At 46.7% G+C, this 26,912-nt stretch overlaps 3 protein-coding genes across 7 annotated transcripts in view; 1 reads left to right on the top strand and 2 right to left on the bottom strand.

Moving 5' to 3' along the window:
• The window catches only part of LOC308463436 (uncharacterized protein), a gene marked incomplete at its 5' end in the record, with an annotated part of 341,915 nt that overhangs the window by 83,847 nt on the left and 231,156 nt on the right, over positions 1 to 26,912 (bottom strand). The gene's annotated exons all lie outside the window — the stretch shown is intronic.
• MAP3K9 (mitogen-activated protein kinase kinase kinase 9) overlaps positions 1 to 26,912 on the bottom strand; it is a 91,564-nt gene that overhangs the window by 6,373 nt on the left and 58,279 nt on the right. The window contains exon 12 of one of the 5 annotated variants that reach the window (XM_081016666.1): positions 5,859 to 6,700. The exons of the other annotated variants lie outside the window; for them this stretch is intronic. Coding sequence (XP_080872792.1) covers positions 6,694 to 6,700 — 7 coding nt within the window. The 3' untranslated portion in view covers positions 5,859 to 6,693. Of the gene's footprint in view, positions 1 to 5,858; positions 6,701 to 26,912 lie in introns of those variants that run through there. 5 annotated transcript variants of the gene reach the window in all.
• Positions 395 to 25,499, top strand: TTC9 (tetratricopeptide repeat domain 9). Its single transcript, XM_080996546.1, has 3 exons — positions 395 to 836; positions 16,672 to 16,854; positions 24,406 to 25,499. Exons 1-3 carry the CDS (start codon positions 410 to 412, stop codon positions 24,483 to 24,485), a joined length of 690 nt encoding a protein of 229 aa, XP_080852672.1. The 5' UTR covers positions 395 to 409; the 3' UTR covers positions 24,486 to 25,499.

Here is a 26,912-nt window from a genome sequence, read left to right as displayed (position 1 = left end):
CCGGAGCGCCCATTTCTCCTGGCGGCGGTGAATGAGTTCGTGTTCGGGGACTGAGCTGAGCTGATCCTCGCGCCCCCCCCCTCGCCTCCCCTCCCGCGTGCGAAGCGAGAAGCTCCTTCCGGGTTAGCCAGCATTGCCCCCCTCGCAATCCTCGCCCCAACATAACACGACGCGGGAGGCGGCAGCAGCCAGACACCCGGCGCGCGCGGGGAGGAGCAGCAGCAGCAGCAGCAGGAGCGGCGGCGGCGTCTCCCTCCTGGCCGCGGGAGGATGGGAGCGAGCAGCCGAGCCCAGCCGAGAGGTGGCACCACCAGCCGCAGCCAGACGGGAGGCTGTGGCGCCGCCGCCTGAGTGTCCGGGCGGGCAGGCAGGGCGAAAGGCGGCGGCGAGGAGCGAGGCAGCGGCGGGCATGGAGCGGCAGTGCTCCGGCGCGGTCGGGAAGCCCAGCGCGGGCAGCCGGACGGCCCCGGACGGCGCGCGGGGCGCAGGGCCGTCGTCGTCGTCGGTGGGCGCCCTGCAGCGCGGGGGCAGCCAGAGCGCCGAGCCGGACGAGCTGATCCGCAGGGCTCTGGATTTCAAGAGCCAAGGCGCGCAGTGCTACAAGGAGAAGAAATTCCGCGAGGCCATCGGCAAGTACCACCGCGCGCTGCTGGAGCTCAAGGGGCTGCTGCTGGCCCAGGAGGAGGACGACGACGTCGGGGACGGAGACGCCGCCGCCGCCGCGCCCTCGTCCTCCTCATCCGGCGGCGGCGGCGGCGGCTTGGGCAGAAGCCTCACGGGCGAGCAGAGCCAGCTGCTGGAGAGCATCGAGATCGACTGTTACAACAGCTTGGCAGGTCAGCAAAGGGGCTCTTTCCTTCCTTCTGGCGGGAGATCACTCGAGGGGCGCGCGCCGTTCCGCTGCTCTCGCCCCGACGGCACCTGGAAATAAACTTTGCCCGGAGAGCAGAGTGTGAGGGGCGCCGGGGAACGAGGGAGGCATCATGGGGAAATGTGCCCTGTCTAGCCCCCTGCTTGCAAGGTCGATTGGAAAGCGCCGCGCCTACGACAGGTGCCGTTTCCTTCCCACCCCATGGCCGGAATTCCGGACTTGGGTGCAGATGGAGGCCGCCCTCCGGTTTCCCCAGGGTCAGGAGAGGCCGCCTCTCCAAGCCGTTTCAGGAGGTCTCTCCCCCCCCCCCCCGCTCCAACGAGGCAGCAGATTAAACGCTCCTGGCTCAGGATGGCAGACGGCTCTCTCAGGTCTCCGTTGCATGTTGCCTCCTAGTCTTATTTATTAGGAAGAGCCAGCAGGCGATAGAACTACTGCCAGGAGCCCCAATATCTAATGCTTGAGTGTGCAAACGTGCGGGCCAATACATCAGGGAACTTTCTCAAAGTAAAATAATCATGGAGGTAGGTCTCTGCCCCAGAAGGTTGCCGTTTACAGTATATTTTAGCATTAGAGAGGGATAGAGAGGAGGAGGTTGTCTGTCTTGTGGAACCGTAAAGAATACATTTTTCTCCTGGCATAGGCTTTCATGGACAAGAGCCAGCTTTGTCAAGGGAAAGCCTAGCTCAGCAGCAGAGCATCTACTTTCCATGCTGCAAGTCGCAGGTTCAATCCCCGGCATTGCCAGGTAGGGATGAGAGAAACCCTGTCAGTGTGGACAAGACTGAGCTAGATGGCTGAATGATCTGACTCCGTGTAAGGCAGTATCCTGTCAGATGCATGCTGCGTTGTCCCTAGTTGACAGATAGAAATAGGTATCTGTTGACTGTGAGTAACACTTCATGCATCTGCCAAAGCGGGCCCTGCTCCAGGAAAGCTGAAGCCACAATAAATCTGTCAGGGCCCCTCCAGACGGGTGTTTTTCTGCAACATGTCATCGAGGCAATAACAGGGCATTAGTGGTGGATTTATACCCGGCTGTCCACACATCATTCTGCTTTATTAATCGCTCTGCGATGCTTCCCAAATGATACTGCATTATTGCCTTCCGGAGGTGCGCTCTTGCGCACAGTGCTGCGAAAGCAGAGCAAAAACAGCCCTGGAACATGGGGGATATGAAAAGTCACAGGATTTCATCAGGAAGTTACAGGATGTTCCCTGTCTGGAAACAAAGTCTGTCTCCCCCAAAACTCTTGCAGGTGTTGGCAGGATTGAAAATGGGATTGCATATAAATGTCCTTATACCATCTTTTACAAATAACCACAAGATGTGCAATAAGGGGGACACCAAGAGAGGTCCTTCATCTTTAAGGTCTGTGGGTTCTTTCTGCTGTTTTTCGTTGCAGTCAAATAACACAGCTCTGCCTCTGGAATGGGTCACCAAGGGAAAGTTAGCATCAGTGTAGGTCCAGTGGCAGCAGATCTCTCTCTCTCTCTCTCTCTCTCTCTCTCTCTCTCACACACACACACACAAAAGGAGAGGAGGGAGCACAACAGCAGTGATGTGTGTTTAGAGAGTAGGGAAGCAACAGCAAAGTTCTTAGGTCATGGTGTATAATTTGTGTCAGGAGACCAAGAGGTTAAGCCAGAGGCTCCACTAAAGAAGAGATAAATTGGAAGAAATCCAATGGTGGTTGGGGGGGGAAATATTCCCATAACTGTGTGGTGAAGAGAGGGGGACAGGAACAGAGGGGCAGCATCCAGCAGATCTCTCTTGGAAGTTGGAGCAGTCGACAAAACAAGCAAAGCCAACTATGGTGCCTAGCAATGTTCTAACTCTTAAAACCCGTCATGCAGTGGGGTTAACCTCTCTGTTCTTTATGTCTTTCAAGAGCTGTGTAAATAGGAACCTGCAGTTCTGTGGGGCAGCTGCTCTGATGTCGGGGGACTTGAAAGTGCTTTCCGTCCTCCGAGCTTATACACCAGCTTTTTCCGCCTGCCTGTTTCCTGCAATTGTTTTTACCATGGCTTCAGTTCAGTCATTTGGTATGAGGAGTGTTGCAGTGGGGAGCGGAGTACTTGTCTGTCCTAGGATCAGTCACCATCACATATGTCGGGTGTTTTTGATTTAATTGTAGATATCAAATAGGTCAGTTAAATTTTAATTTGTGCCAGCTGTGGGGAACCAACAGGAACTTGTGGCCAAGCCTGGATGTGCAACTTACAAACAGTTGTATTCTGTTCCTGCAGTATTTACTCCAACCAAAACTGACCTTAGCTGTGTGTGTGTGTGTGTGTGTGTGTGAGAGAGAGAGAGAGAGAGAGAGAGAGATGATACAGTGGGGATCATATGCAAGTTTCTCTTTCTTGTCCTGCCCTCTTTCTCAAGCTTTTGAATACACATTTTATTGACTATATGCTATGAATGTATAAGAAGCCTAAAGCACTTTGGTGTAGAGAAGAGTGCGACAGCCCCATGAAAAGGATGGCAGTTGTTCTGTACTGGCAGATTTGTTTCTGTGCTTTTTGTAAGGCATGCAATTATTAATAACAAAAAATGTTGACTGTGACCTACGAGATGGCAAAGACTGGCCAATCCAGTCTTTGCACTTTGGAAACACTTTGAGTAGGGCAAAGACAAATGGAAAACCCTGTCAAGAGAGGGTCAGCTGAACGAGAGAGCTCTGGCCTGCTCCCGTGAGCTACGATGGCTGAGAGTGGCACAGCTCCAAAGGTCTGGCAATGAGATTCCTACCTTGGGAAGACAAGGCAGCTGATTGCTTTGTTGTGCTGGCAGAGCTATACAGCCCTGCTCGGTGCAGCAGCATCCTTTGCGCTGCTGGGTGCCAATTCTCCTTCTCCAGCTCTTAGGAAGAAACAGTGGCCAGTGGGTTGCTCTGACATGGGTGGGGAAAGGAGCAGGGCACAGTAGCCTTTTTGTGCCCACAGGAGCTCTGGAAAAGGGTTCAATTTCTCATAGAAAAGGATCTTTCTATGAATTGCACTTTGCATTCACAGAACAGAGGCATGAGAAACCAAGAATTCAGAAAGCTCTCTTGCTCCTCTCCTGTCTACCTTTTGCATGTTTCTCAGGTCTGCTGGATCTCCATACACCTAGGAACCGTTTAACATGTGCCTGTAAATCAGTTGATGCTCACTGCCGAACATGTGAATTGCCTCCTTTGAGAAGGTTGGCATTTGAATGTTGTCAGAGGCAATGCAAGGTCTCTTTATGGCGTTTGATCTGCAGTAGCTTTTTCTTGCATTCAACCCCTCCTGGGATGTTGCAGTCAAGGAACGATAAACATATATGTGTGAACTCCCCCTGAAGCTATAAGGCTGAAACTCTTTCACTTGCAAGTCAAAGCAGCAATTAGCTTCTCTCAAAACACATTTGATGATTTTATGAAATGTCATCCCTTCTTTTCATCCAACATGCAATTTTTCTTTTTGCTGTAGTGGAACATTTTGGAGAGAGAACATCAAATGACTTTGGGTTGTCCTCACCCCACCCCCCAATTCATTCTTGTATATGTATAAATGCTGCAACATTGCTATCCTTATCCAAGGCTAATTCTTCCTCTTTTGTGAAAAGAAGCAACACTACACACATTGATTTGTTTCCCTCTCCTATTGCACTTTGTGCTTGCATGGTACTATATACATTATCAGGGCTGCGGCATTAATAATTCAGCAAATGCTGAAGTGCTCCCTAGTTTTGAAAAATAGATATTGTTAACTGGAAAACATCTGCATGATCGTCAGTACAGAGATGCCAATCAAACAGATCTGAAATGGCTTTGGGTGACGTTTTGGCAGTGCTAGTAGCCTTTCCGCTGAGCCTGCGAGTTCCCTTGCTGAAAATGTCTACCCGGGTGCTCGGAACTGTTTTGCATCACAATAGCAGCGTATGATACGACGTGCTTTTTCTAATTCCTTGTACGGCTTTGTTATTGTTCCTTCCACATTTTACTACAACAGAGGGGAGAGCGCATTTCTTGCACTTTCCCTCGATGTTCCCACAGGGCTTTTTGCCTTGGAGTGGCAAGGATGCCCACTGACAGTTACCAGCCCATCGTTTTGTGTACCATGCAAGTGAGACAAGTTTGTGTGCCGTCCTTTCCGAATGAATCCCGCAGTAGTACACACTGCTGTAGATCAGGTGTACAGGTCTGTGTAGACCTACATGATTTCATAAGGGTCAGAATGCTTTCAGAATGGCATAAAAGATGCCTTTTGCTCTGACCTGCTTTGTCCTATCCAGGGCAACTCCACTGATCCATCTCCTCCTATTTCTGACATCTTAGTACTCCTGCCTGCCATGGCTCCTCTGAATTCACCCAGCTTCCCTTCTGCATAGCTTGACATCCCAAGTCACCTTGCCATGTCAGTGCAAGACAACCGGCCTGTTAGAGGACAGCATAATTAACCTTAGCAGCAAGGACAGTCTCATCCACAAATCACTGAAATACAGATATGCATTGACACTAATGGGACTAAATTAGCTGACATCCAAACAACCTGGCATAGTTTATTGGTGGGTCAAGCCAACAGGGTTTCCCTGGCGACCGTTCCATACCTTATAAAAAAATTGACTGTAACGCATGATCTCCTGCCCCTCCGATGTCTCCAGCTACAAAAGGGAGCACAGCTGTAGTGACTTCAGCGCAGTGTTTCAAGTCGGGGGGTGTCACAGTGTATTTGAAGGATGCTTGGCATATCAAAATGGAGTGCCCATCACCAAACAAAACAGGGCAGGCTAAAATCTTCATCACTAGAAGCCTATTTTGTGTATGTGTGTGGCAGAGTTGATGTACCAGAAGAAGGGATAATGTGTGAGGAGGTGGCTGCTATGGCTAAAGATGCTTCTTAGGATGCATTCCCATCTACCCATCCTTGGAGCAGGTGACACTGCAGACACACACAGTTCATTAAACAGGATGAGGGGAGCAGAAGGTATGTGGAACTCTTTAGGCTGGCAGAAGCAGGCACCCATTTTCTCCTGCTGCTTTTCCGCTGTGAGTGCCTGCCCACAGATCTGGGGTGGGTGGGGACTTCAGCAAGGTGCTTTCGGTGGTGCCCCCTCCATCAGTAGGCCTGCCTCCTCACTGCTGTCACCACTGCCTGTTTGTTGATTGTCCTAGGAAGCGAAGTTCCTTGGCTACACCTGTATTGCTCTTAAAGATGCTTGACTATGTACTTCTGAACAAGTTGCCCATTTGATCTGCTAAATAGAGTACGTGGACCTGGGAGAGAACAGGATTCAAAGCCCAAGCTAGTTTACTGATCATTACCATCACATAACCAAGGCAGCTGCTTCCTGAAATGGTTAGGGCAGGTCCTACGAAACCTAAAAATCCCTCCTGCAAAACTAAATCCCTTCATGTCGGCATATGATTACAAGGCAAACAGAGCTCCAAGCAACCATTTGGTTATGACTCATTGCCTGTCTGTGACTTTGAGCAAGGGAAGGACTTGACCTTCTTTTGCCTCTGTCAGAATGAAACCACAAACAACAGGGGGAAGGGGCGGGAACGACGTCTTGATGTTGCCACAAAACTGAGATTAGCTGGGTCAGTAGGTTAGATTCTAATGGCCCTCTCCCAGTCAGTAACAAATAACCAAATAACGGCTCAAGTGAATAATTGCTCATTTCCACCGTTTTGCCTGCTCTTTTTATCCATTATTGAATCACAGGTGACCCCTCCATCTATTTCTGTTCTTGAGCTGTCCTTAACCTCTTGTTGGAAGTATTGAAGGCACACTGTTCACCGTTTGCTGCTTTCCATCTCCTGCCCACCTTGCTTCTGATGTGGAAAGTATTATTTCCTGTAAACATATCAGAACAATAAACATTGATGAAGTGGAAAACAAGAGAGGGGAGTTTCAGAGGAGTTCCCTCACATGTTAATAGCAGGCATAAAGGGACCAACATCTCCCAAACAAGTGTTTTTCTCTGCTTGCTGGCTACATCTTCCTCAAAGCATATCTTCAGTGAACACGAGAGGGGCCTTAGGCATGTATGAATGGATCTGCATAAGAATATTAAGAAGAGTGCTGCAGGATTAGGCCTGTGTCTGGTCCAGCCTCTTGTTCTCATAGCAGCCAACCAGATGCCTATGGGAAGCTGGCAAGCCGGGCATGAGCCCAATGGCTCTCTCCCCAACTGTGATTGCCAGGAGCTGGTATTCAGAAGCATGCTGCCTCGGACGGTAGAGGTAAACTCCAGATTGTCCTAGGTTATCCGCTTACATCTACATGTGCACATTCATGTATGCATAGGGTCCCTTCTTACAGTTGCTGAATGTATGACTGGCAGGTGAGCGCTGGTTGGTGGGTGTGGCAGGGGCAGGGCTAGGCTGCTTTGCAATCCCCTCCTGAGTGGTTTTCATGCAGGGATGGAGCGTGTGATCATCCTTAGGGACTGTCCATGGTCTGTATACATCCGTAAAATGGGACTATTGCTGACCCTAATATTCCCCGGCTCCCCATTATAAGACTCTTTGGGAATGAATAAGGTAAGGACATTTTGTTGCATTTCCTGAACTTAGCAGTTACTAGCAGCTTTTCCGTTAGTGACAAAGTTTGTTTAGGTACTGTATCTTTTAAATATCTTAACTGAATTTTTAGAATACTTAACAGTTTTAACTGTTTTTCATTGTTTTAACTGTTTTTAATTATGAATTTTAAATTCTTATAACCGGTCCTGAGAACTATTGGTGAAGGGTGAGTAGTAGTAGTAGTAGTAATATCCAAAGGGAAATTATTATCCACTATATCCCTTATCACTTTTATTACAGCCTTTTAAAAAAAATGGTACCGTTATTCCACAAGCACCATGTGATATTTTGATGATTCGAAAGCATCTGAACTGGCTGCCTATATGCTGAACCCAATTCATGGTTTTAATGCTATTCTATAAAGCTCTAAATGGTTTAGGACAAAGATACACTCCCTATACCAGACTGCCTGATGGTGTTGCTACACCAGCTTTGGTTTCAAATGGATTCTTGTGCTCTGGACTTCGGAGGTGTTGTCATCTGGGTAGCCCAGGACCTCCATACACACTGCCCAGGCTTGTACCCAGAGGAGGTCACTTTGGGGCTGCTAACACAGCTGTTTGACTTCACCCTCAGAGGTGCACTCCATTGTCTATCGAGACAGATCGATGCAAACAACAACATGTCCTGGGATCATTCATTGTATCAAGTGTGGGCTAGAAATACAAATCAATCATCAGTAAATAAAATATCTTCCATGCAGAAACATGACCTTAGGGCTAAAACCAACCCTGACTTGGCAGAACCTAATAGCCCATTCTTTTGTCCATTTCCCAATGCTCAGAGAAATGCAAGAGCCAAAAGGAAGAAAAGAACAAAGATGTTTCTTGTGCAGATTAAGTACAGAGTTGTGAATCAACAGCTTTGGGTTTTATTCCTGACTCACAGGCTTTGTGATCTTGAGCTGGCACTATCAAAAGGAGATAATGAAGCTTACTTACCATCTCAGCGGGGGCGGGGTTGCAAGGTTTAATTAATTAATTACACCCTTTCCAATTTTCATCTTAATTAACAGAATAAATGTTTCTTTTTTTTTAATCTAAAGAGTTTGAAGAGGGCCATTAGGCACCGTGGCTGAAGGTGCTGCTTGTGTTTAACTGCAAAGGCTTACGGTTATGGGTTGAGATTAGCATTCAACAATCAGAAGACCAAAATTAGCAACTTTGGGATTTAAATATATTCTCCGATTGTCCTCTCAAATGGAGGACGGGATGGGGAATAACCAATACAGAATGATGGGCTGCCTTCACAGCATATTGCAGTCGGGAAGGTGTGCAATAAATTGGCATGTTATGCAACTATGTAGGTGCTCAGAGGAAAGATGATGGCAGCTCTGGACCTGCTGTGCTTACCTAGAGCTAAGCTATGGTTTGGTTCAGCATGTCGTCCAAACCAAGACTCACAATCTGTCATCTAGACAAAGCACAAGTGGTAAGCCAAGAATAAACATTGGCCTAAGTGCATGGCTTCATTAGAGCTACACGGACTGTAACATTATGGTTTGACTCAGCATTATGTTCAGACATAATGCTGAGCCAAATATAAGCTTAGCTCCAGGTAGTGTAGACTGGGGAAGGAGCAAAGTGGCAGCCATTTCCCCTTTGAGCACCTGCAGGTCTGCTGCTTCACCCTCAGCCACGTTTTGGCTGAGCATTATGTCTGAACCAAGCCTATGAGTATGGGTCAGGGACTTCTCCCTTTGGATTCAGTATCACAATCTCCAAGGGCAAATGGTTCTTGGTGTGTTCTTTCTCTTTTGTAGCAACTGTAGCTCAAATCCAAGGCTGCTCTGCCCTTAAACAATTGAACCGTTCAAGTTGGTTTTGTGTGAGTATCCTCTAGGGAAGTCAGAGTAACACAGCAACACCACACCAGCCATCCTGGAGCCTTGTGGATAAGCATCTTTTGTACGTGTAAACAAACCAGTCCTACCCATTGTGGCATTAAAGGATTTCAGTCCACTTGGCGTGAAGACTAGGAACTATTCTGTCCCTAGGACTAGTCTAGTCATTTTTAACAGATAGTATGGATACATTAACCCTGAAGCTTTACACCAATGTGCCATACTAGTCACGATCCCGTGCTCTCCCAGCAGCAAAGTTCAAAGCACAAGAATCCATTGGATACCAAAGCTAATGTAGCAACACCCTCAGCTGCTCCCACAGTGCCTCTGGTCATTCCTTTGACCCTAACCCGTCCTCATGATTTTTGCTGGTGATGCTCCCATGGTACCAGTGGCATCGCATGAGGAGAGCCAGAGGGGCGGTGGCCCCAAGCACATTTCAGGGACGCATTTTACTCCTCGCCAGCGCTACGCTGTGCTGCGCCTCTGCCCGCCCGTGGCCCTTGGTGGGTGTAACATCCTCTACCACCCCACACTGCTTTGTGATGCTGCAGGGCTGAATGAGGAGGATGCAACAGGGAAGTCCCTAACTCACCAAGGGTTTGAAACCCATCGGCTACCCTCACCTGGTTTAGCTGGCCTGTCAAAGCCATTTCCAGGCTGTGGCTGCTGAGTGCAGGGTGGAGGCCAAAGGTGGACAAACTACCCCAGAAGGAGTATGACATTCTACCGCTCTCCTAACACCTCACACACCCCATACATACACCTTTAAGGCACTAAAATCCTAAATGCATTACAGTGGCACCTCGGGTTAAGAACTTAATTCGTTCTGGAGGTCTGTTCTTAACCTGAAACTGTTCTTAACCTGAGGTACCACTTTAGCTAATGGGGCCTCTCGCCACTGCCGTGGCGTGATTTCTGTTCTCATCCTGAAGCAAAGTTTTTAGCCCAAGGTACTATTTCTGGGTTAGCGGAGTCTGTAACCTGAAGCGTATGTAACCCGAGGTACCACTGTACACGGAAGTGAGAACCATCAAAACCAGACTTTCTATGGCTATATCTGCCACGGCTGCCCATTTCTTTTGCAAACAACAGCAGTGTGGTCAGCCACTTACTTGAGAGGTTCATTCAGTCAGAGCATACAAAATAGCCAGAGAACCATGACTGGACTGCTTCAGGGAGCCTTGGTGAGCCTCTGAGGCTCTGAGCCTCTGAGTTTTGTCCTGTCTTTTTCTTTCAGGATTGTTGTAATGCAGGTAATGAAGCTCTCAGCTTCTCCATAGGATTCAGTCAGCAAAGACATTCACAAGAGACTAGCATCCCTTAGGGATAATACGATCATCTGCTGCAGTAAAAACAACAGTGTATTCTGGCACCTTGGAGATGATCACAGTATTATGGCGTAAATGGACAAGACTAGAGCCTGCTTTGTCAGGTGTGTGAAATGTGTATGTGTACACCACTAGGAGCAGGGAATGAGATTTCAAAACAAGCGAACATAGATCCTGAAATCAGAGCGGTCAAATTACACTTCAATGGTTTTCTTTAAATAGTCTCACTGCTGGTTCCAAGAGAAAGAAGGAGGAAAGGACAGAACGATGCAAGGGATCTTTCTGGGAAAGAGCAGCAAGGAAGGAAAAGAAAGGGGTTCTTCAGGCAGTCTTCTGGTGCTTCCAGGCAGGAACTTAGTTTGTAAATAGGTCACTGAGATATTGCAAATGGGAAATTGGCAACAGGTTTTTTAAAAAAAGCTTGCTTGGTTTTCTCCAGATAAGGAAGCTCCGGTTTAATTTTTTTGGTGGGGAGGAATAGGGGCTGGTATTTTGATGCCAACAACATTGCATGGATGCTGCCCAAAAACCTGCATGCATGATGAGAACATGAGAAGAGCCTGCTGGATCAGGCCAGTGGCCCATCTAGTCCAGCATCCTGTTTTCACAGTGGCCAACCAGATGCCTGTGGGGAACCTGCAAGCAGGATCTGAGCACAAGAGCACTCTCCCCTCCTGTGGTTCCCAGCCATTATTGGTATTCTGCTGTGGAGGCAGAGCTTCGCCATTGTGAGCCCCAGTCCCCCAATCCACGCCCAGCTAAGAGTCTGCTTCCTGACAGGCCTTGCAAAAGGAGGAAAAGTAAGTCAGGAAATGAAAAGGAAGAGCCTCAGCAGGCTCTACAAGATGAATATTGATTTTGAAAGATAAAAGCGAGGGCAGAGATGATTGGGGTAATTAAAAAACACACACAACAGGAACAGAGATGAAGAAACTCCCCGGGGCATTTAACCTGCTTAATCAACAGTAACAAAAAAACCGAAAAATCCACAACCAGAATCAAAAGGAACAGTAGTAACTGGCCAGAAAGCAGAGGAGGTTGGATGGGGGGGGGGGGGGGATATTCATCAAAGCAACATAAGCTGTTTAATACAGAGAACTGGGTCTTGCCTCTACTGAGTTCCTATTATTTATATGGTTTCAGCTTTTTTAACAATGTGAGCAGCACCCAAACAAAGTAAGGCTAAAAGTCACAGTGAAACTGCAACCTGCAGAAACCCTGGAGAAGGCACTGTGCGCATGTGATGAAAGACGAAAGATGAAAACTTCCTCTAAGCTGGGTAGCCTTTGAAGTTGCATCCAAGCCCATACTTTTCCTATGCCACACTTTCTTTCCTTGAACTTGCTTTCTCATTTGCCTTTCCATAAGCCTGGGCTGAACGGAATGGACTTGACTGACCTTTTTAATGAATCTTACCACAAATCGCCTGTTTGCTTCAATTGACAAATGGTTCTCATTAAGACTTACTTTAGTCAAGTTTTCATGATTCCGGAGCCTCTCAGGGAACAAAGTAGGGCCCGTGGCATAAGCGGACAACCCAGTGCCTGACCTGCGACATGCGGTGGTCCAGTTGCACCCAGAGGCAGTCCCATAGTTGTCACAGTGGCAAAGAAACCCTCATCTATCCTAGACAAGAAGGCCTTGCAAGGATGCTGATGTCCCTTTCTACCAGCAGAGTCAGGGTCCTCAAAATTGAGCCTGAAACAGCTTTTGTCAACTTAGGTTTTCCTTCTACTAGCCATGATGGCTCTGTTTTACCTCCACTGCCAGAGACATTATGCCTCTGAATACCAGTTGCTGTGAATCACAGGTGGAAAAGATGCTCAGGTCCAGCTTGCAAGCATCTTGTAATGGGCATCTGGTTGGCCACTGTGAAAACATGGTGCTTGGCTATTGGCCATTGGCCTGATCCAGCAGGCTCGTCTTATGTGTTTCTGTTGAGTGGTGGGGTGGCTGATGCACTAGCTGAATCCCTGTTCTGTCTCCCACATCCAGAACTGGGCACAAGGAGACAATATAGGTCACCTTTCCCCATGCAAAAGCTGATGGTGGAGATTTCATCCTTGCACTGGCCGCTGTCTCCCACACTCTTTCTCTAGGCTGCTGCAGACATGAGAACTCAATGGGAGACAGCAGAGATAAAGTAGGTTTTTCTCCTGCTTCATCCAACCATATCTTAGTAAAGCATGCCAGGCTGGTGGCTTCAACCCATCACTGACCTATCTTTGCACATCAGAAGCTATAGCCTCAAAAGCCTTTATCTCCCAGAAATCCCACGGTTGCAGGGAAATTCAGAATTTAAGGTCCCGGCTACCTTAGTATTAATTTCCCATCCCTGGCCTGTAGTTTTATTTATTCAAGACATTTGGAGATATCTATGCTACCCCTTTACCGAAAGGCCGCAGGGTGGTTTTCAAATTTAAAATGGCATAAATGCACCAGCTCCTTCCCCATTCCGAGCCTGTTCTGCCAAACACATATCTCAGCAGAAAAGAAACAGTTGAAAACATTCTACACTGTTGTTGCTGTTGCCTCCACCCACCCCATGCCCCCAAATTGCTAAGTCTACCTTTGGGCCCCTGAATCTTGCCTGGTGCAGCACAAATCGATTCTGGCTAGATTTTCAGGCTCACACACATTCTGCTGCACTTAGTGCCACATTGTATGAACACTGAAGGGCATAGCTAACATAATTTTAATAAACTAATAGGAAACTTAAATGAATCAGCTGCTAGTTGGAAAGTGGCACTTAGTTTTTTTAATTTTCCCATTTACCACAGTACGTCTGCCAAGCAGTAGTATAGCCAACGGATCTAATTAATGCCAAACACGATCAAGGAGGCTGTAAGTAGCATGTCATTTGTGAGGCAGTCGAAAAACCCTCTTTGTTTGCAAGCTGCTAGCAATGGGAAACCTCTTAAAGAGACGTGCTTTGGAGTCGTTAGTAATAGGGACAGCGATGCAAAGGATCTTTTTAAGGAATGCTGACAGCACTGGGTCAATGTGGGAAAGGATGCCTATAGGATTAACTCAGGGGTGAGGAACCTCAGGCCTGGGGGGCCTCATGTGGCCTTCAGGGCCTTATCAGTGTGGCTGCTGGGACTCTTCCTAAGCCATGCTCCCTTCCTAAACTACACCTTCCACCGCATCTGCTCTACATTCTCTTTGACTGTTTTTGCTTGGCTGGAACGGGTCCTTGTGATACTGCTTCTTGCTTGCCTGGATAGAGAAGTGTGTGTGTGTGTGTGTGTGTGTGTGTGTGTGTGTGTGTGATATTTATGTGTGACTGAAATGTAGCCTACCCTGTAAAGGTTAAAAGTTGCGTCCATTGCACCACTCACTTTTACCTCTGGCCCTTCCAACCCCATGGCAACCCCATGTGGCCCCATGACAGAACAAAGCACCTCAAGCTGGGAAAGATTCCCTAGCCATGGCCTAAGTGTGATACAGCTATCAGATGAACACTGGGAGCTGCCTTATGCTAAAGTCAGACCATTGAGACATATAGCCCAGCCCTCTTGACTCTCAGTTGCATTTCCAAAAAGTAGCCTTCCTGCTTGGGCCTCTCACACCCCAAATCAGAATGGTGATGTGGGATCAATAAGTTTGGCCTGTCTCCTTTCTAACACTGAAGCCCAGTCTCTCTTCAGGGGAACAGGCAAATCCTCATCAGTGAAGATCTGACAGAGTTGCTAGGCAGGGGCGGGTCTGCCAGATGTCGTTGGGCTACAGCTCCCATCATCCTCTACTGGCTTGCTGGCGGAGCTTGATGGGATTTGTAGTTTAACAACATTTGGAAGGCTGAAGGTCTTTGCTGTAAGGGAAGAGGTGTAGCTCAGTGGCAGAGCATGTCATTTGCATGCAAACACTCACAGGTTCAACCCCAGCCATCTCCAGGTAGGACTGGAGAAAACTCTTGTCTGAAACCCTGGACAGTTGCTGTCCATGAGCTGTGGGTGGGGGATCTGTGGCCCCTGCAGATGTTGGGACTCCAACTCTCCTCAGCCCCAGCCAGGATGGCCAATGGCAAGGGTGGTGGGCGTTGCCATCCAGCCACATCTGGAGGCCACCAGGTTCTGCATCCTAAATGTAGACAACCCTGAGCTCAATGGACTGATGTCTTCACTTGGTACAAAGCAAGCTCCCTGTTAGATAATTAACTCTAAACGTGTTGATGCCCGTAGCACTGCCTTTCTTCACCTTTTACACTTCGTATAAGTTTGCTTTCTCCGGACCGTTCTGAGACTATCCCATGCTGAGGGATTGCTCTCCAGTGCTGTTGGACGGGCCTCTTGGATACCTCAAGGGCAGCTGCTGCCAATGCTGTACCTGTTATTCGACACATAAATATAGAACAGCAGTCGCCAAGCTGTCAAGGGCTCTAGCATGAAATTCACACTTTAAACGCAAAAGTGTTGAGAGAGGGAGGGGGAGAGGAAGCCTCGGCAGATCATTTCAAGCTCTGTTAGAAGTGGGGACAGGAAATCAGCATTTGACAGGCAGGAGAGAATAGTAGTGAATAAAAGAAGCATTTTGCACATCATTTTTGAGGCTTCACCGCAGCATAGTTTGCTATGGAAATCTGCTGTGTGTGCCCTTCTCTGATGACAGCCACCATTTTACAGGTTTGCATCTCCCCACAACCACCACAGGGATACAGTCTGTAAAGCTCATTTCTCTGAGATGTAACTAGTCCAGACAGCTGCTTCCTGCCCTGCTGGCTTCATGATTGGCTGCACTGAACTGGAAGCGAAGGACACAAGATGAGCAAGAGAAGAGAGGGTTAAAGCTGCATGGGAAGCTTGCAAAACAATTCCTTGGCAATCCTTGTCGGGAATCCTAGGTGGCAAGGATCCTCAGGTCCTGTGTGCATGGACTTCCTGCGAGCACCTGGTTGGCCACTACAGGAACAGGATGCTGGACTAGATGGGCCATTGGCCTGATCCTGCAGGCACTGATGCTCTTCATTTGGACTGTGTCACCCCTGCTGGTCCCCTGCTCTGCACAGTCTTCTGCTGCTTGGATCAGCTCAGGGGCCAAACTAAGACAGGACCTTTAAATATGCATTTGCAATGCAATGCAGCGTGCTCTAGCACTGAACCGCAGCCCCACCAATGAGTCCTGCCCACAAAGCCTGAAAACAGCCTCCTGCTATGCAATTGCCACTTTGTGTACGCAGTGGGTTTGCTTCTTCAGCAGTTGTTGAGTAGCTCTTAGTGACTCAGAGGCTGAGCTGCGAGTGCCCAGGAGAAATCTTGTCTCTCCCATGAACTCTTAGGCAATTCAGTTCGCTCTTCATTTGCAATATGGGGGGATGTTATATACTGACCCGGCAACTTGGATAAAGGATACTAAGATAATGTATGAGAAAAGCTTGGCTTTAAAGTGCTATGTAGTAGTATTATTAGAGGGGTATAGAGAGTTGGGTGCAGTCCATGAATAAGACCTGCCCAAAGCAAACTTTGAACAATGAAAAAATTTTGGGTTCCTATCCTCATCCTTTTAGAAATCCCCTTTGCCTTATAACATAAGGAAGCAGCATTGCTAGTGCATGTGTGTTGTCGTCCTTTTAATTCGCTCTAGTCATAACTCACAACATCAAAAGAGAAATCGCAAGAGTGAGAAAGATTAGGAATAATGTGTATCTTTGTATTCAGTAACCTATTATGTTCAGGTTTTCTTTTTTTTAAAGTCCTCGCTTTGTTTTGATCTGCTTTGAAACTGCTGGTCACAATTCACTGCCCACATTCACTTTTCCTTTGCTAATTCAAAGCCACCTACCTGTTTTTCTAATGTTTGCTTCCTAGCCCACAGAGAATCCCTGCCTCTTTTACAAGGAAAACAACACCTACCAATGTATGTTTACTGAAATATCTAATAATAGGTCATTTCTCTTGAGATTAAGGACTGACAAACTGGATTTGATGCTCAGGCTAAATGGCCGTGCCATTTCCTGAGTCATCAGCATCACCTCTCGCTCGCTGTTCCCCCAGCAGTGGTGAAGAAGGGGAAAGAGCAGCTCTCTAAACAGCCTCACGTTGTCATTCATTTCCTCTTCTCTCGTAGCCTGCCTCCTTCAAGCTGAGCTGGTGAATTACGAGAGAGTCAAGGAATATTGCCTGAAAGTACTGAAGAAGGAAGGAGAGAACTTCAAGGCACTCTATCGGTCAGGCGTAGCGTTCTACCACCTGGGAGACTACAACAAGGCACTTTACTACTTGAAAGAAGCAAGGTCCCGACAGCCAACAGGTACTGGTGGTAAGGAGGAACCACTGTCAGGTTGCACCTGAATTTGTGCTCTCTTCTGCTCCTTTCACATTTGTCATCCACAGAGAGCACACACAAAAGTCAGGAGGAGGTATTAAAGTTGGGATGGAGTTGCCACTTCAATATGATGCCTTCTCCTCCCTCTCCCCGTTTACCCGTGTCATAACATCATCGCATTCCGCATTTCCCTGCACCATTTCAGCAACGAATGATGATAGAAGCAGGGAAACACATAACATAATGGTGCCTCCACACAGATAGGCTATGATGGATAGGCCTCCTGTGCTGATTCAAGAGATAGCTGGGAGCACTCACAATTCACAAAGGGAATTGCTAGCAGGAAGGGCTTTCACCTGCCTCATGGAGCACTTTCTCCAAAGCTGATCCTCAGAAGCAGAAACCCAACTCTAACCCATTCAGCTCTGAGAGGCATCAGCTCTGAAGCCTCAGATAGCGGGTCTTTCCCAGCCCTGGTACCGGAGGACTTTAAAAGTGAGGCTTGCGAGGAATGGACCTGGGAACTTCATCTATGCATGTCATGGGGACCACGAAGCTGTGGCACATGTTTTAAAAATAATTGCTTTCTGCCAGAATAAATCCTCTCCGCACCAAGGATAGTACATGCATCAGCCCTTGCTGCATTACAGGCACATCACCTAAATACTGCTGGCAGAGTCCATTTTGGTAATAATAACAATAATAATTTATTTATACCCCGCCCACCTGGCTGGCTTTCCCAACCACTCTGGGCAGCTCCCAACAGAATATTAAAAACACGATAAAACATTAAACATTAAAAAACTTCCCTAAACAGGGCTGCCTTCAGATGTCTTCTAAAAGTCAGATAGTTGTTTGTTTCCTTGACATCTGATGGGAGGGCGTTCCACAGGGACCTCTTTTGGACAGAGGTGCTGAGTCACCTTCATGATGCCACCTCCACCAGTTATCAGCACAATCAAAACTGCCACCAGCAAGCATCTGACTGGCAAATGAATGGAGCAGGGGTGGGATCTGCTCATAAGGACCCATGGATTGGGACTCTAATATCCAGATGGGTTGAGGTCAAGGTCTCTACTTTAGTCAAAGAAATGCAAGATGCGTGGTGTTCCGTTTTCCACAAGGCATGCAACAAATTTAGGCTCGCTCTGTCCTCTTAATATCCCATGTGAGGCATTTTGTTTCCATCTGTCGTGTTTGGGCAGCATTCTGCCTGAAGCGGTTTCCATTTGGCTTGAGCAGCTGCACACCCTATACATACTCAGCCAGTGTGTTTATACACCCTTTCAACTAGCCTGGCTAGATTAGAGGCTACCATCCCTCCTCTGCCTTTCAGTTAGTTCCAGGAAATGCCTTGTGAAGATGACAACTAATGAGAGGAGAGAATTGAATTACCCTCAATTCTTCTTCTTGAGGTCCATGTAAAGTTCAGATACAGGTCAGTTTTTTCCAGCCATTGTACATTGCATCAGAATTATAACCCCTCTACACATCTCTGTTTCCCTTTTATGGCATACAACCTGCTTTTATTCATTTATATATGTTTGTTTACTTTTTAAAAATAAGTTGCCACTAAACCACATTTTTTGAGAAGAATGTTTAAAGACTAGAGTGAGTTCCTGTTTATGTAAAGAGAGAAAGAGAACTGATCTGAAACTGCCAACAAACCATGGTGGTCCACCTCTTTGTTTTCAAAAAAATCAGGACCAGTTGCCACAGGTTAGCCACCCTTAATTTAGGTGCTCCGTTGACCTCAAGACTTTTATGTAGCTTCCATTATTGCTGTGAGTTTGCCCTGGGAGCTGTCCCTGGTCCTGCCCTGCTTGACCCAACTTTAGATATTTTGGTCCTGGATATCTGGCTACAGGGGTGCCTCCTGTCCTCCAGCCCTTGTTCAGTTGCCCCTCATGGCTTTGCCAGAGGAAGATACCTGTCAGTGTCTTCCAAACATTGGAAATGTCTCCTGGATCTCTGCATTTTGAGAGGAGAGTGGTGCAGCCAAGAAGAACTGAGACAGCTCTTTTTTAGAAAAAGAAAAAGGCTGGAGTGGTGATATAAGAAACTTGGAGCACTTTCAACAGTAATGTGTTATATAAATGTTTATTATGACTCTAACTACCATTCTAGCCTTCCTTGCCCCCAGTTTTTCTGTCTGTGAAATGGTGGCATTTATTTCTCCTTAGCTTTTTGTGAGGCCTCACGCTTGAAGTATCCCAAGAGTGTGCTGTCTGAGTATATCTATTTAATAAGGATGCATTAGGACAAGCCGGTGGAAAATTACTTCCCCGAACAAAAGAATTTCTTAAATGGCCAGCAGGAGTTTGCTTCACAGAAGGCTCCTCTGTTCTGAAAGCCTGCTGGTGGTGAAGCAAATCTCTTAAAGCTATTTATTTTCCTGCCAAAGGCTTACAGAGCTGAAAACTAACCTGCCCAAATTGCTTTTCTCCCTGCCCTTTAACCTCAACCCACAAAACAAGCTGAGAGGGATCTGAGGTAATTCTGTAGTTCCCTCATTAAACAAGGCAATCTGAAGGAGGACAGGAGGCCATTAAAAAGTTGTGGTAGCTTCTCATATTCCTGATATGAGCTAGGCTGTTGGTACAGCTGAAACTTTTGACTCTTCTACTTCTGCCAGGATCTCCCTGTATAGAGAGCCTCAGCATACCTAACAGGAAACTAATTTCTGGCAATTTCCTCTCTGGAAAGGTAGGCAGAGGCTGGCCCCAACCATCAGTCCTACATTTACAGAAAGGCCTCCTCTTTATGTTGCTCCCACCATCCCTGACCACCAGCCAGGCAGATGGGACGTGGAATCCAATAACTTACGGGAGAGGGGCAGAATAGAGGATATTATTACTAGAACTGTGATGGTGATAATGTCTTCTTCTTACTCCTCTTCTTCTTGTCGCCATCAGAGTACAAGGCACTTTTCAACATACCAGAGGATAGGGTCCCTGCCTCACGGAGTTAACAGTTCAAAATTTGACATATAGGAAACAACAGAGGGAAGGGGAGGAAGGGGCAAAAAAGGGGGTCATATGCAGCTATTTCAGTGGCGTGTGCTTAGGCTTAGTTACAGGCTGGGTCGCAGAGGTTTATGAAAACTAGGAGGTTGTACCAAAAGCTTCACAGAAAAGGTGGGTATGGAGGAGGAACTAAAGGAAGTAAGAGAGGTTGCATCATGCAGGTATTCAAGGAGGCAGTATCAAGCATGTGGGCCAGCAACAGAGAAAAGGTGGAACTGTTGGCAGTTTAGCAATGTACTGTTTACTTGCATTCTTTATTTCCCAAGTATGTCAGCCCCTTTAGAATATAAGACCTGCAGACCAAAGGCACATCTAGTCTAGCATCCTATTCACAGAGCGGTCAGCCAGATATCCCAGGCAAACCCACAAGTGGGACAGGAGCACAGAAGCAACTCTCCCCACTGGTGTTTCTCCAATAACTGGTGTTCGGAAGCACGTTGGAGATAGTACACGGCCATAAGGACTAGCAGACAATGGTAGCCTTATAATGAAGAAATCTGCCTATCACTTTCAAAGCTGTCCCAAGCCGGTGGCCATCACAAAATATTGTAGCAGTGATGTGGGCTGTGACCACTTTGCCGCACTTGCAGTCATACTTGGTGCCTTTGCAGTACACATTCCCAGACCAAAAAACACTCTTATGGGTGCCCCAGCACACACATAAAATGGTACAAATTTTCTGATGGAAAAAGGTAGCATTGCAAGACATTAACCAAATGGAAAAGAGGTAAGGAATGTTAAGTTACAGTATTATCAACTCCAACTGAATGCAAAGCCATTCATACTCAACTCCTAAGAAGAGAAGAGGGCCTATTATCAATGGAAATGTTTGAAAAAAGAGCCTAGATCAAAATTTCAGTGAAGTGTTTCTTTTCGTGGGGATCGGGGCTTGCAGGTGGCTGGGGAAGGAATAGGCCCTGCAGGATCTTTCAGACTTTGCTTCTGAAAATATAAGTGGTTTGTTTGTTTTTTAAAAAAATTCTGAGATTCTGTGCTAAGACTTGCCTGAGAGGGTTTTAGCTAGCAAGCACTGAGAGTGTCTTCTGACATGTAAACTTGCTTCTATTCTGCCCCTAGCTCTTGAAAACAGAATGTATTTGATAAGTTATCTACGTGGATGGATATGTGCTGTGGTGGGTCGCTGCTTCTCTCTTTTTTTGTGGTGCTGATGGTCTCCAATTGGCACATTATTGGGCTGAACTTTCATCTATTCCCCCTTCTCCCTCCACTTTTAGGTATCTGGTTGCTGCAAGCTTCAGCATGTGTGATTTCCTAGCATGCCTAGGCAATTAATGCTCACTGTGTTCACTTGGCATGCATTCAAGATGGTAAATGTATGTCATGAGGAAATTTACAGAGGATAAGAGAGGAAGCTACATTCATTACTTTGGTTCCATTTGGGGGTTAAGATCCATTAGGAGTATAATGACTTACATTGTAGTTCCACGTATTTGAAATTTTCAGCAAGGAGTCAAATCCAGTTTTCTTTCCTTAATATGAAGGGTGCTGAAGGGAGCTGATTAGCCACAGAGCTAGTAAAACATGCACAGATTTTCCTAATTGCCCATGATGTTATTTATTTTGATCCTGCTGTTCCATCCAAGGACTCTCAAAAGTGGTGTGCAGATAATTAAAACAATAAAATTTGAAAACAGCAATACAAAAATAGGAAACAGTACAATAGCAATACCCACATTAAAACAAAAACAAAAGAACTGGGACACTTAAGATAGGAAATAGATGTACTCAATATGTGCACAGGTCTTTTTGGCTACAACTTCCTCAGCCCCTGTTGTATCAAGTTGGCAAAGACTGCACTATTGGCCCAACAAATGATACCTCTTATCTGTTTGAACTGAGGATATAGCATTTAAACCGAGAAAATAGCTCCAAAGATCCAGCTGACAAGATGATGGTGGTCACCAAGGGAGGCTAGGAAAGAATTAGATAGACAGACCATAGAATCATAGAATTGTAGAGTTGGAAGGGACCCCAAGGGTCATCTAGGAATTCTGCCCTGAGTGAGCCCAAACTGCCAACTTTCTGGTTAACATTGACCCATATTGCCACTCTTCTCAGGCTACACCTCAGTACCAGTAGACAGAGGGAGATGGTGCATTAAAGAGAAACAACAGTGAAGTCCTGAAATATATACAGGCATACCTTGGTTGTCAAATACCTTAGTTGTCAAACAAATCGGCTCCCAAACAATCGAAACCCGAAAGTGAATATTCCAGTTTTCGAACTTTTTTTGAAAACTAAACGTCTAATGCAGCTTCCATGGCTTCCGATTGGCTGCAGATCAGAAGCTGCACTTTGGTTTCCGAATGTTTTGGAAGTCAAATGGACATCTGGAACGGATTCCATTCGATTTCCAAGGTACAACTGTACTGAGACTGGAAAGGTCATCAGATTTTTTTTAGAGGTGAATGGGGATATGTAGCTGAAGAACTTTTAAGACCTTGTAAGGAATCCCTGGGTACAGTTCTTTGATCATGCAGTATTGTCACTTTGGACTGCAAAATGTCACAGGCGCTCACCTTGAGTGCACGTGGAGAATCAGATTTCTTGTTCTCTTCTGTCTCCCCCCCACCCAAGGTTAGCTGCTAGGATCTCAGTTTTCATATTTCTAAGACAATGAATCTGTGCACACTTGACTTCAGTAATTAAAACCACCCTTCCTGTATGCATGATCACGTTACAGGGCACAGTTTGCCGGGAACACTGCAAGGTTGCAGCAGCATCTGCGTAGTATCATAACTTTCTGAGCATTTAACATTTACCTAGCAAGATGGGTGGGGGGGAATTGAGAAGGGAGGTGAAGAAGGGCATGGGTAGAGGAAAAGAAAAGATAGGCAACAGAGGCCACAATTCCAAACAGTTCCAGAGACAGAAAAAGCATTTTTTGCCATATTCTCTGAAGCAAGTACTAGAACCCAAGAACCCTGTTAGGCTATCAAGTCTAAAAGTCCACCAAGAATCCTGTTTCCAAAAGTTAACCAGCCAGAAGCTTCCAGAAGGCCCACAAGCAAGGTGCAAAGGCAGCACCCCTCTTGTACCCAGAGGCATAGCCTGACCATGGCTAGGAGGCATTTGATAGTGCATTTTGGTGTTGCATTTGAAGTGCAAGGATTCACCATGACAGTGCCCTCCAAGATGTGCCCCAAGCAAAATCTAAAAATTCAGGCAGTTGCATTAATCCGTGCTTACACACAATGCGGCCCACAAAAAAATCAGTACATAGCATAATGATCAGTTTATTAGGACCACTATGACTGCACCTTGTGTCTCAGAAGCAGGTGCAAGAAGGCAAGGGCTATTGTGCTCAGGAACTGCTTGTGGGCTTCCCATAGGCATCTCGTTGGCCACTGTGAAGACAAGTTACTGACCTTTGCTCTTATTCAGTGCTTTTTTTGTAGAAAAAGAGGTGCCAGAACTCCCCAGGAATGCCTCCCTTGTTCTCTTAATAACGGCAATGGCGCTCACCTGAGAGGTGCTGGAAAGGAGTTCCATCGAGTTCCCGCTGAAAAAAAGCCCTGCTTTTATCCAGCAGGTGTCTTCTTAAGTTCTAGCGTGCACAGCGACCTGAGAGTAAGGCTGACTGAACTCAGCAGTGCTTACGTCTGACTGCATAAGTTGAACTTGTTAAACAGAGTGAGCTTTAACAAAAGACCTTCAGCTAGCTGAAATGCAACCTTGAGCTTTTAATTAGAAATGAAAATGATTGCACAAAGAAGTGTTCGCATTTAAAGTGCTAGCTCAAGGTAGGAAAGGAAAAGAGGCACCCAGCTTTTTCTCAAAGATCTCCGTCTTCTCTGGCTCCCTCTGTGCTAACCTGTCAGATGCAAACGTTTGCACTTCACACAGCAAAGAGGGCCCATCAATTATCCTGGCTCTCTGGCAGGTGACATCATTGCTCCTGCTCTGGAAAAAGTCCCAGAGTTGTGCTCCTGTGTGTGTGTGTGTGTGTGTGTGTGTCCTCCCCACTGCTCTGCACCAGTGCCTCTCTTCCATGAAGGATACATCTCAGGCTGTAGTTGCTTTTCTGACATGTTCACCTGGAGTCACTTAGCAAAGTTCAGCATGTCCAAGAAACAGAACCAGGCGGGGTTATGCAGATTGGAATGGACTCACTTCTCAGTGGCTCCTGTTGAGTTCTATGGGACAAAGCAGATAATCTGGGGGACAGAGCCTGCCACATGTCTGCCATGGTGTTGCTAGTGATCCCTGCAGCATGTAGACCAGCCTTTGCCAGTCTGATGGCCTCCCGATGTCTCAATGATGCATATTTCACACTTAACAACTGTGGTCTAACACAGGCATAGGCAGCCTCGGCCCTCCAGATGTTTTGGGACTACATTCCCACCATCCCTGACCACTGGTCCTGTTAGCTAGGGATCATGGGAGTTGTAGTCCCAAAACACCTGAAGGGCTGAGGTTGCCTATGCCTGGTCTAACATGACTGGTGGCTGTCCTAAGCTGGTGTCTTTTGACCCTCTTCCCCCTGCAGATACCAACGTTGTGCGGTACATCCAGTTGACAGAGATGAAACTGAGCAGATGTTCCCAGAGGGAAAAAGAAGCTTTGTGAGAAGGCGTCGGACTGCATGAGAGGATGTTTCCTCCCCTGAACGCCCCTCAGACGGACTTTTCCAGTCTCATGGCTCCACCTTAGCTGACAGTCTCTTCCCACCAACTTCCTGCTTTACTTTTGATCCCAGCTGGAGTGGGGTGGGTTGGGGTTGTTCATTGGTATTAGAAAGAAGAGACTCAAAATCCTGGTTCTGGCTTTGGCTGCTTGACGGCACAAATCGAAGCCCTCAAAGCACAATCGATACAGCCAATGGCCTTCCGGGACTTCTGGCCAAAGGTTCAAAGGGAGCAATGGAAGGCCATCTCCTCCACCTTGTGCTTTTACCATTCGCTGCTGCTGTCACACTCACCAGCAAACAGAAGGATCATCAGCCTTTCTTCTCAAATCCAGAGGCAACAAGGAGGGCTGAGAGTCTGCAGCCGCCTCACCAGAACCAGACCCCCGTTGGGCAGCTTTCTACACCTGCAGATTTTTAAGTTGCAGCAAGAAGCAGCCTCCCATCTCACAGAGGCTTATTTGGCAATACATTCTGATGAAAGCACACTGGGGAGAAATGTACTTTAAGCAAGTACTTTATAGAGTCCAAAAACTGGGTGGGGCTTTAGGGACATGGAAGAACCTGAAACAGAATGTGAAAGGACACTGTATTGTTTGGGGAATGAAACTGTGGAATGGTTAACTAATATCAAATACATGTTGTTTAACAGGCAGCAACCCCATATATAATAATAATAATAATATTTTTCGGAAGGTGCACCTGGTCCCTTTGACCTAAAGAGGCAGCATGACCATGTAACTAGTCTCAGCTCAGACAGTGCAAACTGGAGCACCAAATTATGGTTTTGCCATCATCTCGATAACCACCCGTGGGCAAGTCACTTACCCTTTCTGTGCCTCAGTTTCTCCATCTGTACAGTGGGGACTATAATGCCTCCCTACCTCACAGGGGGTGTTGTGAGGATTTGTTTAGTTGATGTTTGTACAGTGCTAAATATTATTATTGGTACGCTGTACTGAGTCTGCAATCCTTCCGTCTCGTATTAGTGCCTCTCTGAATCGTCTCTCTTTCATTCGTACGGGGAATGATGATGCCAGGAAATGGTTATGCAGTGAAGAAGCCTTAATCCAAAGAGCCAAACAGGAGGGATGGAGCAGGAAAACTTGGTTCAAGCCTCCCCTCCAAATCCCTCTCCTGGCCTAAGCCATTATTAATATTATTATTTATTAAAATTCTATATCACCCTTCATCCAAGGACTACAGGGCCGTTTACAATATTAAGCGCACGTGCTTTTTAGGCTCACTTACTTCATTGGGAAACTAAACATTTTCTTAATGTTCTCTCTCATGGAAATCAACTTTAAAAAATGTAGTTCTTCACTCAGAGGCACATTTATTATTGCCGAGTCGAATGCTGTTGTGTGTCATAATCACCCAGCTCTCAGACATTTTCTGCAGTGTGAATGGTAGAAACACACTTCTCTTCCTTGTAGCACTTCGTCATTTAAAAAAATGCTTTTGGGGGGCACAGCCCAGCACTCTTACACAGCTCCCTGTGGAGCAGCAGACAGAAACCTATCGTGCTAAGTGTTAATAGCGGTCCTGTTTTATGGGCAAGAGTCCCTGTCACATCTTACCATGCAAGTACCTTCTCACAGATATACCAGGTTTTACATCCAACACTATGAAATTGGCCTAAACCATACTTATAGGCTGGAGGCCAGTCAAAATCCTCATGCTGTCTTTGCATCCTGATGATGAAACAGTATTTTGTAGGTCATGTTTTTCAGTCTTCTGTAAGCTGTGGGCTATTTATTTTTCTTGAGGTTTGTGCAGTGCCCCTTGTTCTGTAGTAGCACATCTCCACCATCCTGAGAAAACCCCTTAATCCTGATTTTATTTTGTTCTTTGTTAGATTTACAAAAAGAAAAACACACACCAGTAAATAAATTTTAGAAACAGAGAAGATTAGAAAGCATTTTTTTGTAATTAAAAAAATCGAGACTCCTTGCACTCCACCCTGCTCCTCTTTTCTTCCCACCCAGGGTGGCCCTGCCTCAGAGCCAGTGTGTCATGTGGGGTTGGGCCCTGGGGCAGCAGCCTCCTCCTCCTCCTCCTCACCTGCTCTCCAGCAGCTGCTATGAGCTGCCCAAGAGAGGAGGCCAGCAGCAGTGGCCTTAGAGAGGGCATGGGATGCTCCTTTGCCGCCACCGCTCAGAAGCAGCACCAGCTCATCCTGCTCCCTGAGCTTGGTGGCAACAGCACTCGTAGGAAAAACAAGGACATTGTGGGATCCAATCAGAAGTCAGGATGGCTTTCATAATTCCAGGACTGTCCCTTGAAAATCAGGACACTTGGAGGGTATGGTAGCAGTATGGACCTGGGACCTCACTTTTGGTGAGCAAGGTTGGATTTTTCTCTCTTTT

This window comes from Podarcis pityusensis, assembly GCF_964106645.2.
Source record: "Podarcis pityusensis genome assembly, chromosome: 1".
In the NCBI taxonomy this organism is placed as follows: Eukaryota; Metazoa; Chordata; class Lepidosauria; order Squamata; family Lacertidae; genus Podarcis; species Podarcis pityusensis.
Note: the sequence above shows the minus strand (reverse complement) of the source record. Positions and strands in the feature narration are given on the sequence as shown.

What these genes read in the sequence shown, in the direction of transcription:
- TTC9 (XM_080996546.1), top strand. Translation starts at nt 410, where the DNA reads ATGGAGCGGCAGTGCTCCGGCGCGGTCGGGAAGCCCAGCGCGGGCAGC. An exon ending in CTGTTACAACAGCTTGGCAG is followed by an intron (nt 837 to 16,671) that starts GTCAGCAAAGGG and finishes CTTCTCTCGTAG; the next exon opens with CCTGCCTCCTTCAAGCTGAG. An exon ending in AAGGTCCCGACAGCCAACAG is followed by an intron (nt 16,855 to 24,405) that starts GTACTGGTGGTA and finishes TTCCCCCTGCAG; the next exon opens with ATACCAACGTTGTGCGGTAC.